The 12,664-nt window shown below is 40.6% G+C and overlaps 1 protein-coding gene across 9 annotated transcripts in view; it reads left to right on the forward strand.

Annotated features, from left to right (window-relative positions):
* REPS2 (RALBP1 associated Eps domain containing 2) overlaps positions 1–12,664 on the forward strand; it is a 214,598-nt gene that overhangs the window by 114,919 nt on the left and 87,015 nt on the right. For 8 of the 9 annotated variants that reach the window (XR_007148970.1, XM_047844132.1, XM_047844135.1 and 5 more), the window contains 3 exons: positions 1,361–1,455; positions 7,961–8,030; positions 9,398–9,451. Coding sequence is in view for 8 of the 9 variants with exons in the window: in XM_047844132.1 (XP_047700088.1) it covers positions 1,361–1,455; positions 7,961–8,030; positions 9,398–9,451 (219 nt within the window). In the remaining variant the exon portion in view is untranslated. The remainder of the gene's footprint in view (positions 1–1,360; positions 1,456–7,960; positions 8,031–9,397; positions 9,452–12,664) is intronic. The other variant, XM_047844134.1, reaches the window with a different exon arrangement.

Here is a 12,664-nt window from a genome sequence, read left to right on the forward strand (position 1 = left end):
AAAGAGATTTAGTAGTTAATGATGGCATTTGTAGTTTTTGAAAGCGTTACCTTTTTATGGAGCAAGACCTGCTCCTGATAAAGCTTTAGTTGTGTAATTCTACTCAGATCACTGATTGGTAAGCTAGAAACAGAAATCTCATCTTGGTTAAACCTGCTCTTGTGGCCAGATAGCAGAATGGTACTTGGAAAGTTGTTTTGCTGAGTTTTTACCAAGGAAATGAGACCCCCTAGTTTAGTCAGACAAATCGCCAGGGCCCACGGTTTGCCCTACCTGATATCAGTGAAATTCAAACCAGAGTAAGAAAATGAACAATTTAAGGTGCTTGTACTCAACTGTACAAGTTGAGTAGCTGTTAGTCATGGCCAGTACTTTACTGCAGAGGGAAGTTGGCATTTCAGACGCTGGTGGAGGTGGGAGGGTGAGAAAGGATTAAAAACAATGTCAATCCATTTTGATGTTTGATTCAAAAAATTTTTTAAACACAGCATTAAAATTTTGATTTCTTAACAGCTGGTCTTGACAAATTTGTAGCTTCTGGCCATTGTCTGCCATGATCTTCTTTTCCTCCTTGGGATATTGACCAATTTTCTGGTTGAGACATTTCCTTCCTAATTACTTGGTGACAAAGTGGTGAAACAGAATCTGCTTCCCAGAATTGGTGTGTTAAGTATCAGTTTACCAAGTAGCACGATCCACTCAGCTCTCCAGCTAACCTAACAGCCTCTGTCACTGTTCTGTGTTCGAAGAAGCCCATAATGTGATTCTTCTTTCCTTGTAACTCAGCAAGAACTTGTGCTCTTATTTTTGTTATTCTGCTAAACAAAAGAAATGGATATTTTAGAAAGTCTTCTGGGGCACCTGTCATTGCAAGATCTTGTCTATTTCCAACAACAATAGCTAAAATGAAGTATTTCCATAGTTAATGTTTATAGCATTAAGACTCTCCCCATAGTTGGTGCCATTTAAAAATTGTGCTGGTAGCATAGTTAAAACTTCAGTATTGTGATAGCGAGGGTCACTACTATGTTACAACGTAAATGCTAAAAGCATGTACCTTCCAGCAGGACTGCCGGCAGTTCAAGTTCCTGGTCTTCCATTTACCAGCTATATGACCTTGAGTAAGTTGCTTAGCTTCCCTGCTCCTCAGATGCATCACATGTAAAATGGGGAGGCAGAAATAGTATGTTGTATATGTAAGGAACTTAAAATACTACCTCCTCGTGATTAGTGCCATAACTAGTATGTCAGTGCTGGCTGATTTATTGTAATATTTAACAGGCATGGAAAAGCTGATAAGAAACAATGCCTGCTATGAATATAGTATATGTTCTTATGTATTCTTTTTGTTTTTTCTTAGCTTTTCCTAAGCCCAAGCGGGAGTGTGCATTATTTGATTCTTATTCTGAGTCAATGCCTGCAAACCAACAACCCCGTGACTTGAATCGGATGGAGGTAAAAGGTCCTCATATGTTAATAAATAAGGGTGTGTGTGGAATTAAATCCATAAGCGTATATTCTTTATAAACTCCTGAAAATCCACTTTCATAACATTTTCTCATCATGCTGTGTACTTACGTTGTGGCTCAACCTTTCAAATCTAGACACCAGATATAGCTTATAATTATTTGTTTTCTTTTCTCCCTAGAACTAGATTTAGTGAAATAAGCAAAGTAATCTCTTGATCTTCTAGGGATGAAATTTAGGTATAGAAAAACTAAGCCAGAAGAATGCGAGCCAAGTTGTTTATTTTAACCAAGCTCTAATTTTGATGTTTATTTATTTTTGAGAAAGAGAGCATGAGTGAGTGGGGGAGGAGCAGAGAGAGAGGGAGGCACAGAATCCAAAGCAGGGTCCAGGCTCTGAGCTGTCAGCACAGAGCCTGACATGGGGCTCGAACCCACGAACCATGAAATGATGACCTGAGCTGAAGTCGGACGCGTAACTGAGTCACCCAGGCGCCCCCCCCCCCCACCCCCAAGCTTTAATTTTGAAGTAAACATTGTGAAGTTGTATTTTTAATAGTTGAGTATGAACAAGATCTAACGGACCAGAACAGTTTTGAGAGGAAGTTTGAGAACTGTGTAAAAGGACTCCAAGTCACATTTAAAGCTACCTTCTCCCTCAGAGTTTTTAGCGTTTAGACCAAATGAAGACTGGTTTGGATTATCTCAAGAGAAACCTGTAGAATTCCTACAATGTTGGGCCTTGATGTTGTTGGGGCCTAGCCACATGCATAGTGGTCCTTAGGTATGCATCAATAAGTAGGAGTCATCGTAGTTATTGTTAATATCAGCACAGTCTTCATCATCATCATCGCCATTATGATTGCTGTGATGACAGCTTATGACATCTGTTCCCATCCTAAAAAAAAAAAAACAACTCTGGAAATGTGTAATAAATGGAGGTTTATTCATAGGCTGCTATCGTCCTCAGACCCCGGTTAAAACTGTTGCAAGATGATGGAAGTCAGAGGCAGGATGCAGGACCATTTGTTTAATTTCTTGCAACTGTGTGTGATTATTTCTTCTTTTCCGTGGGGCTCTCAGGCATATAGTCTGTGCTGCATTGGCATCCTCTGCTCCTCTGTGAGGGAACTGGCCTGCTTCTGCAGTGCTTCCTCTGATAACACCTCTCTTGGCCTCTCTGCTACTCTTTATTCAAGTCATGGCCTCTGTTACTTTCCTCAACAGATCTCTACTCGAGGGAAAAAGGTATAAAGTGGTATCAGGAGTGATAGATGTGCATTTGAAGAGTTTTAGCTTTTTACATTTCTTATTTTGCAGAATGCATATGACGGAGAAGCAAGTAGACTAGTTAGCCACTTTTCATGGCCTCTGTGAACTCGGGGGCTGCTGGCAGTGTCCGGAGGCTTGTGTAGTTGCCTTGCTTTTGTTTATTGGCTATGGGTCCCCCTGCTTGTGTAAACTTATGAGGTCGTTAGGTGTTTTATTAAAAAATGTCATAAGCTCTTATTATTTCTAGAATGCACTCAGGTGGTCTCTGCCCTTCCAACAGAAATAATGCTGTGTTTTAGAGAAATTAATTACTGGCTCGTGTTGCTTTCCCCCACGTAGTCATTTATCATCTTTCTAAAAGGAAAGGAGCAAATATACAGTTAGCTGTGAAGTCTATAAATGCAGATGCTTTCAAACACACACTCTGATGTCCTTGATGACATTTTTGATGTTCAACTTTATGGACGTGATGTGCAGCTAGTTTTATGTTACATACTTTTCTATACTTTAACTGGCTCTTTTGGTGGGGGTGGGGGTGATTAAAAAGTCTTTGCCCTGTCCAAACGAGAGCAAAACAACAACAAAAACTCTTTCCCAACAAAATCGTTATATTCCAGAGTGGAGTGCTTTTAGATAATGACGTAATATACAGAATTCATGGCCAAAGTAATGAGGTTAATGGATGCTTTGGCCATTCAAGAAGTATACGTCAAATTTAAGTAGCTAATGATTAAATATTCCAGTTTCTTCTATTTCATTCATTGTTTTTTCTACCAGTTTTTTTTAATCTCTCATGAATGCATGCGTGGGATTTAAATAGCTCTTGGGACTAGCCCTGTGAGGAATGGGTCCATACAGGTGTTGGTGCCATGGAGAAAGCTGTAACTGATTCGGGTCGTGAGAAGTTTGCTCAGTAGTACAGATCAGATCTCCAGACAGCAGAGCTGTAACCATGTACTCGTTTCCTTCAGGAATTAAAGATAAATTTCAGATAAAGTCCTCTTTAGCATGCTTCTTAAAGTTTTATTTTATTATTATTATTAATTTTTTTTTATTTTTGAGAGAGAGAAAAAGTGTGAGGGGGAGGGGCAGAGAGAGGGAGAGGCAGAATCTCAAGCAGCCTCCAGACTGTCAGCATGGAGCCCGACGTGGGCTTCGAACCCATGGACTGCAAGACGATGACCTGAGTGAAAGTTGGACGCTTAATCGACTGAGCCACCCAGGCACCCCATAGCAGTGCTTCTTAGATTACTGGATTTTTCTCTTCTAAGCAGCTTTACTAAAATACAATTCACATAATATACTTATCTAAACTGTACAATCCGATGGTTTTTACTGTATTAACAGGGTTGTGCAGCCATCAGTACAGTCTAATTTTAGAACATTTTTCATCACCTCAGAAAAGAAAGCCCATACTCATTAGCAGTCGCTCACTATTCCCTCCTCCCCCCAGCCTTTGGTAATGAGTAATCTCTTTTCTGTCTCTGAGATTGCGTGTTGTGGACATTTCATATAGAGTCATACAATATCTGGTTTTTCTGGGACTGCCTTCTTTCCTGTAGTATGTTTTATTTTTTTATTATTATTTTTTTTAAGTTTTTTTAATTTATTTTTGAGACAGAGAGAGACAGAGCATGAACAGGGGAGGGTCAGAGAGAGAGGGAGACACAGAATCTGAAACGGGCTCCAGGCTCTGAGCTGTCAGCACAGAGCCCGACGCGGGGCTCGAACTCACAGACCGTGAGATCATGACCTGAACCGAAGTCAGACGCTTAACCGACCGAGCCACCCAGGCGCCCCTCCTGTAGTATGCTTTAAAGTTCATGTCGTAGTGTGTATCAGTGCTTCATTCCTTTTCATTGCTGAGTAGTAGTCCATCGTGTGGATCTGCCACGTTTGTCCATTCTTCAGCTCATGGACGTTTGGCTTGTTTCCACCCTGGGGCTGTGAGGAAAAAATGCTACTGTGAACATTCATGGGCCGATTTTTGTGTGAACATGGTGTTTGGAGTTCCCTTGGGTGCTTACCTAGGAGTGGAACTGTGTGTCATATTGTAACTTGTGTTCAACTTTTTGAGATACTGCCAAAATGCTTTCCCAAGCACCTACGGCATTTTACATTCATCTACCAGTAATGTGTGAGGCGTCCTATTGCTCTATGTCCCTGCTAACGCTTTCTATTGCCTTTTTTATTTTTGCCACCTTAGTGGGAGTGAAGTGGTATCGATTTTTCATGCTTTTGATTTAAATTTCCTGATGACTACTGATGCTGAGCATCTTTTCTTGTGCTTATTAGTTATTTGTATATCTTCCTTGGTGAAATGTCTATTCAGATCCTTTGTCCATTTATAAATTTGGTTATTACTGAGTTGTGTTTGTACATTCTGAATGTAGGTCCCTTATTAGATACATAATTGGCAAGTATTTTCTGTCTTTGGTTGTTCTTTCTTTCTTTTTTTAAAAAATTCAAGTTAGTTAATGTATAGTGTAGTATTGGTTTCAGGAGTAGAACCCAGTGATTCATCTCTTACCTACCACACCCAGTGCTCTCATCCCAACAGTGCCTTCATTCATTTAACACACCCCCACCCCTCCAGCAACCTTTAGTTTGTTCTTTGTATTTTAGTGTCTCTTATGGTTTGCCTCCCTCTCTGTTTTTATCTTATTTTTCCTTCCCTTCCCCTATGGTCATTTAGTTTGTTTCTCAAATTCCACAGATGAGTGAAGTCCTATGATACTTGTTTTTCTCTGCCTGACTTATTTCACTTAGCATAATACCCTCTAGTTCCATCCACGTTGTTGCAAATGGCAAGATTTCATTCTTTTTCATTGCTGAGTAGTATTCCATTGTATATATAAACCACATCTTCTTTATCCATTCATCTGTCAATGGACATTTGGGCTCTTTCCATACTTTGGCTGTTGAAAGCGCTGCTTTAAACATTGGGGTGCATGTGCCCCTTCGAATCAGCATTTTTGTATCCTTTGGATAAATGCTTAGTAGTGCAATTGATGGGTGGTAGGGTAGTTCTATTTATAATTTTTTGAGGAACCTTCATCCTGTTTTCCAGAGTGGTTACACCTACCCGTGTGTCTTCCCACCAGCAGTGCAAAAGGGTTTGCCTTTTTCTGCATCCTCGCCAACATCGGTTGTTTTCCTGAGTTGTTAATGTTAGCTATTCTGACAGGTGTGAGGTAGTATTTCTTTGTTTTTTTTCCTTTCTTGAGAGTGTCCTCTGCAACACAAGTGTTTTTTATTTTAATGAGGTCCAGTTTGTTTGGTTTTTTCTTTTGTTGCTTGTGCTTTTGGTGTCCTAGCTAAGAAACCACTGCCTAGCAGAAGCTCACAAAGACTTAGTCCTATACGTGGCCTTCCAGGAGTTGTATAGTTCTAGGTCTCACATTCAGGTTCGTGATCCAGTCCGAGTTCATTATTGCATATGCCGTGAGGAAGAGGTCCACCTTCATTCTTTTGTATATTCTTTTCGCATCACTTATTAAAAAGACAACTCCCCCGCCCCCAATTGTTTTGTACCTTTGTTGAAAATTAGTTGACAAATGTGAGGGTTTATTTATGGATTCTCAGTTCTGTTCCATTGATCTACATGGATGTCGTAATGCTAGTACCACACTGTCTTGATGACTGTAACTTTGTGTTAAGTTTGGAAATTGAGAAGTCTCAGTCTTTCAGTTTTCTTCTTTTGTTGTTCTTCCTTTTAAAGAATATTTTTGCTCTTTTGGGTCCCTTGCATTTCTGTATGAAATTTAGGACAAGCTGTTCAAATTCTGCAAAAAAGTGAAGAAGGATTGCACTGAATCTGTAGATGAATTTGGGGAGTATTGCCATCTTAACAATATCGAGTCTTCTGACCTGTGAGCATGGGATGTCTTTCCACTTCTTTAGGCTTTAAAAATTTCTTTCAAAGGTGGTTGTTTTGGAGAACTTTTTATATGTTTACTCCTAAATCATTTTCTTCTACCTAGGTATCTAGTTTATAATCCAGGTGGGAGAAGAAAATGAAAGAAAGGCACTGTTAAGATACATTCTCTGTTCTGTTGGAGACAGTAGGCTTTGAATAGGCAATTCTATCTGGAGGCTTCATGGTAATGCCAAGAATGACCTGCCTGAGGATTGTTAAATCCTAGATCAGGTTACCGCCAAGCAGCACTGAACTGCATTCTTTAAAGCAGTTGAAAAACACAAGTATTGCTTATCTCACTGGGGTTGTTCAGATTCTGAAAGGCAAACCAGTGAACCTTCTGGATCACCAGATTGCTCCAAGATTTACTCTGCTTCCTATAAGTTTTATTTGATTTTTCTGAATATGTTTAAAATAAAAAGAATATCAAAAGGCAGATAGTGACAAGTCTTCCTCCCATTCTGTTCCCCATCTACTGAGTCACCCTTCGATTTTTATGTATCTTTCCAGAATTTGTTTATATATAGTAAATACTAATAAATATTATTCTGTAATCTTATCTAAGGTCACAGAGTGCATATTTAGACTTTGTAAGAAATAAATTCATAGCAAGTAGATTTTAAACAAAAATTTAAAGGAATCAGTACTTGATCAATTTGGGTATTCTACCTCATTAGTATTACTGAAGACTTCCCCTAAGTGAGTTAGGAGAAAATTTTGTTCTGGTCATCAATAAAATTACCTTATTCCTTGACAAGGAGGCTGTTTGAATCAGGCTATTGAACACTCTCTGCATAACAGATTTTGGCAGATACCCACATTATAGGGCTACTTGTCAGAACTCTGCTTGTGAAACAGTACAGAAAGTGCAGGTTTGTTTTTGGACAGAATGGGCAAATGCTACACAGTTCTCTGGCTGAATCCCAAACCAGGTTCAGATTTAATGTGCAGTCTATACATCTGCCTAAATCTGAATAATTTTTTTCCTCTGCACATGTAAATTTCTTTAAAAAATTAAAAAAAAAATCTCTTCACCCAGGGTGGGGCTCAAACTCAGGACCCTGAGATCAAGAGTCATGGGCTCTACTGACTGAGCCAGCCAGGCGCCCCACATGTAAACCTTCAATACAAATTAACTTATACCTCCCTAGGAACCCCCCAAAATAAAAAAGTATTAAATGTCAGGGTTTACTGAAGCCAAAATATTGGCAAGATATGTAGCTTTTAAAGCAATTTCATCATATGTACACATAATGTAATTTCCATTTCAACTTGTATAATGTATTTACTTTTCTTTTCCAAGAAGCTATCTGTTAAAGACATGGCTGACTTTCCTGTCCCAACTCAAGATGTGACTAGTGATGACAAACAAGGTATGAAAAGAATGAGTTTTCTTCCTTCAGGGACATTCTACCTGTGTTTCTTCATCCACTTCTCTTGGAATGGCTGACTTCGGGAGCATGTGGTAACAGGAACTTCCAGAGCCCCTCAACTCATTGGCCCCTTACTCACCTGTCCTGACCCTTTACTTGGAATTTGGTCATACTGATTAGGAAATGACTGGAAGCTGAAAGAATTGAGAGCATAACATCTTGGGTTGGCAGAGGTGATCCCAGAACATCAGTACAAATGCACATTTGTATACAGGTCTAATCCTTGAGGAAGTTATCTTTCTGGAGAGAGTTTCTGTCCTTTGGATTTATCTTCTGTTACTTTGTGGATGTGAAGCTGTGTCGGGAAGCCAGCGGTAATTTGTGTCTTACCAGGCGAGTGAGAAGCAGCGCGGCTCAGTTTTCCATGTTAGCGCTACCGTTAAGCACAGAGATGAGTTGGCCTGGGAATATTTAGAACAGGAGGACCTCTCCCCACTCCCACCACTCCATATAATGCTTTATAATATACCAGGTCCTTCCTCATTTACTGCCTTACTCAGTTCTCACAAAGCCGAACAGAGGCTAGTATGTTTTATCACCTAAAATTTAGAGATGAGTAAACCGAAATTCAGGCAGTAGGAGTCATTTGCTTAATAATAAAAAGAGTGGAGGTAAGAATAAAGATTTTTTGAGTCTCAGGCTAGTATTCCTTTTATTAGCTGATACTGATTTACTACCCATGAATGAGAGGCTTATCAGAAGGGACTAAAAATCAGTGAAGCTATTTCAAGTTTTGTTGTCGAAACCTGCCACCGACGCAAGCTTGTACAGGAGTTAAACATGAAAAGTAAGTTTTCCATTAGGAAGCAATGATCGCTTGCTCTCTATTTAAATCTTTGCTCAGGAGAGGCAGGCAGAACTAGACATTTTTTGCAGCAGTGTGTACTCTGATCACGTTCTTTCCTAGCGGGTCTTAGCCTTGATTGTGCGTTGGAATGACGGGTCTGAAAGTACTAAAGCCCGCATCTCACTCCCGGAGAGATTCTGATGTCATTGGTCTGGATGTCAAGAATGAAAGGAGATTTCTGGCACTTCCTGGTAATACTCCTCCTAGCCACTAGAGGCGCGCTCGGTTGAAAGTTGGTAATTCGGCTATGTTCTTTGTGGGATGAGAACCTATTTCCCTACTTCAAGGGGTCTCTATTGTTTGGGTGCTGTAGCAACTTACAGAGGTTTGTTACACCATTTTCATAAGTGATGACTAGGGATTCTTTGCTTTAATATAATGTGCCTAAGAAATAAAATTTTACAGTTTTGTTTTCTTTTCTCCTCCTTTCTCTTGTTCCTTAAAAACAAAACATGTCTAGGTTTGAAAAGTACTGCGGATGAAGCCTTACCAAAGGACGTGTCTGAGGATCCAGGTAGGAGAAAACAATTTTAATACATTTTTGTGTAATTATTTTCTAATTTAAAAAACCTAACAGTGTCAGTGAGTAGAAAATTGATGGTTGTGTATGTTTCTCTCTAAATATTTGCCTTGGGTTTTATTGTAATGAAACCTTTGGTTGCTTTTTATACCTGAAAAGAGGGTGGTTTTTTATTTTTAAGTTCTGAATTTAGGTTTCACCAATAGGAGCACTCAGTTTGAAGTTAGAGTCTCATTGTTACTTTTACTGTAAAATTGGAAAGACTTGGAGTTGAGAAGATTTCAGTAAGCCATTGTGGTTTCTGTGGAGTAAGGAGCTAATGGGGTAGATCAAGTGGAGGCCCACAGTTGAACTTCTCCATTTCCAAAGCAGAAATCTCCAATGTTTTCATGAAAATTCACCACCAGGAAGGCAAGTAAGTAAATGTGCTTCTACATGGAGGAGATCCCAAGGAGAAAAAGAAAAGGTGTGTTTGCCCACGTTCTTGGAGAGTCAGCACTGTGTCTGTGAACCAGGGAGATGGCCAGGCCTGTGTCCTCAGCTCTCTTGATGGGAGCCATCACTGAACTAAGATGAACCTAGTTAAAAACAAACTGGCTAGGGAGGGCGTTACTATTTGGAGCTCCGGTTACGAGGACATGAAAGAGGTTGCTGCATTCTTATTGTTCTCTCTCATAATATTTAATAAGTAAATCATGTTTGTTTGGGTTAGTTAGCTATCATCCCAAGCTTATTTGTTTAAAGTTGGAACAAAGGAGTCGATAGAACATTGAGGCTTATGCTATAGTAGAGTTTTCCCCAGACACCAAGTTCATTTGAGGTTTAAAAGAGAGAGGGATAGGGGCGCCTGGGTGGCTCAGTTGGTTGGGTGTCCAACTTCAGCTCAGGTCATGATCTCACAGTTTGTGAGTTTGAGCCCCACATTGGGCTTTGTGCTGACAGCTCAGAGCCTGGAGCCTGCTTCAGATTCTTTGTCTCCCTCTCTCTCTGCCTCTCCCCCACTCGTACTCTGTCTCTCTCTCAAAAATAATAAATATTTAACAAATTAATAAAAAGAGGATGGAGGGAGAGAAGGGAGTAGGGGGAGAGAGGAGGAGGAGGGGAGAGAGTGAGAATGAATACAAATGAAAATATATGATTGATTTTAGTGAAGAGGTCTAAGAATCTGTGTTTTTAGATCGTCTGCCAGGCAGTTCCGGTGTGTAGCCTATTTTTGGAACCTTTGCCTCTAGAAGATGATATTAAGAAATAGAAAATCGTTGGGGCACCTGGGTGGCTGAGTCAGTTAAGCATCTGACTTTGGCTCATGTCATGATCTCACGGTTTGTGGGTTCAAGCCCTGCATCGGGCTCTGTGCTGACAGCTCAGAGCCTGGAGCCTGCTCCGGATTCTGTGTCTGCCTTGCTCTCTGCACCCCCCTCCCCTCCCACTCACATTCTGTCTCTCTCTCAAAAATAAAATAAAACATCAAAAAAAAATAAGAAATAGAAAACTGAGTTTATAGATCAACCATGACTCCCAAAGTGGTAGGAATTCTCAAGCCTAGTTTGGGCTTTTGAAACTGATTTGGGTTCTTTCATCAGAAAGAGAAATGCTCAGTTTGTGTAAAGACAAATGGATGGCTGGCCTGTTAGAGAATTAAACTTTACGCTTGCCCTCTAAACCCATTTTAGGACAAATGCATGAGGTAGGTTCTTTCCAGCTTTAATTTCTGGAGCCAGAGTGGATGTACCTCAGGTTTTGTAAACTTCGTGTTGACGGTATTAATAAAAGCTATTTGATTTTGGAGAGTTAAATTGGTGCTTTTCCAACAGTCTTTGAGGCTCATAACTTCCTATTTTTTCCATGAGCATCATGTGTTCTCTGGAGCCTGAGCTGTAGATGTCATTTTTAAGATTTCTTTATTGAATGGGGCACGGAGTCACCAGACAAATCCTATCAGGGTGTGCGACAGTGCGTGAAGTACATCTGAATTTGTTTCACATTCTGCCTAGGAACATGCTATGTGGTTTCTGATTCATTTTTCCCACTGCTTCCCTATCTGGAGTGGATATGAGGGAATCCCTCATCTGAAACATATTTAATACCCCCTTTCCTGGGGAATGTTTGAATTTCCAGTGTGAGACGCTGTAGAATTTCAAGGTGGTGGTTGTCCATGCCACATGGGCAGTTCACCTCAGTTGAGTTGCTGCTTTTTAGAGAATTAAACTTTAGGCTTGCCTTTTTATCCTCTTTCAATCTTCTGGAATGATGACATGCCTGCAATGTTCTGGGAAGTTGTCCTTCTTCCCTCTTCCTAGCTAAATGAGAAGCTATGACCTACCTGCTGGCTTTGGCCTGGATTCCAGTACAACATGACCTTGCCATTTTTGCAGATGCTCACATGCCCCAAATGCTCAGTCTGACTTTCAGGAGCTTGGAAGCTGATGGACGACTGAACCGGAATAGTGTTCTCCAGCTTTTTGTGATCTGAAACCTGTGGGGACTCACCGAGCCCTGCCTGTGGTATATTGTTGCAGGTGGCAGGAGAAGTCTCTCCCTGCCCTGTTCTTCCACAGTGGCTGGTAGTGTTGATAATAATGATAATAGTAATGGTGAGGAGGAGGATGTTGTGGTAGGACTGCTGTCAGGGAAGAGGGGGGGTATTCCTTGTCACGTGGTTTTTTAATATGCCCTTATCCTTTTCATTGCTGAAAGTAGATTTCTTAGCTAACATACTGCAGCCTCATTCCTTGGAGCAAGCTGCACAATGGTGATCTTTTTCTTGATGTCTCTAGGCTATGCTGAGCGGATTAGGCCTGTTTGTCCCCACACTGTAGTCTTCAGACAGCTGTTAGTGATTCTAGCAGCTTCCCCGTTTACTAGCTCTCACCCCATGGCCTTATGGGGTAGAGCAATTTTCTCCTTTCATTACCTGTTCCCACCTGCACCTCCTTTGCTGTCCTAGAGGGAACTACATTTAGAATCCAGATTTCTCAGCTTGAAAAATTAGCACTCTACAACAGTAATATTTTACAGTTCAAAAATAGATTGTTTTCCAAGTACCTTTGCCTTCTCTCTCCCCAGGAGAAAGGGGCTACATTTTTATTTTCTTCATTCTGTAGGTGAGGAGACTGAGGTTCAGAGACGCAACAGTTGGTATTGTGTCCAGGAGGAACACGTAGGCCTTAGGACTCCTGTCCTCGTCCCCACTGCTTATCCATACCC

Source organism: Prionailurus viverrinus, chromosome X, assembly GCF_022837055.1.
Source record: "Prionailurus viverrinus isolate Anna chromosome X, UM_Priviv_1.0, whole genome shotgun sequence".
Taxonomy (NCBI): Eukaryota; Metazoa; Chordata; class Mammalia; order Carnivora; family Felidae; genus Prionailurus; species Prionailurus viverrinus.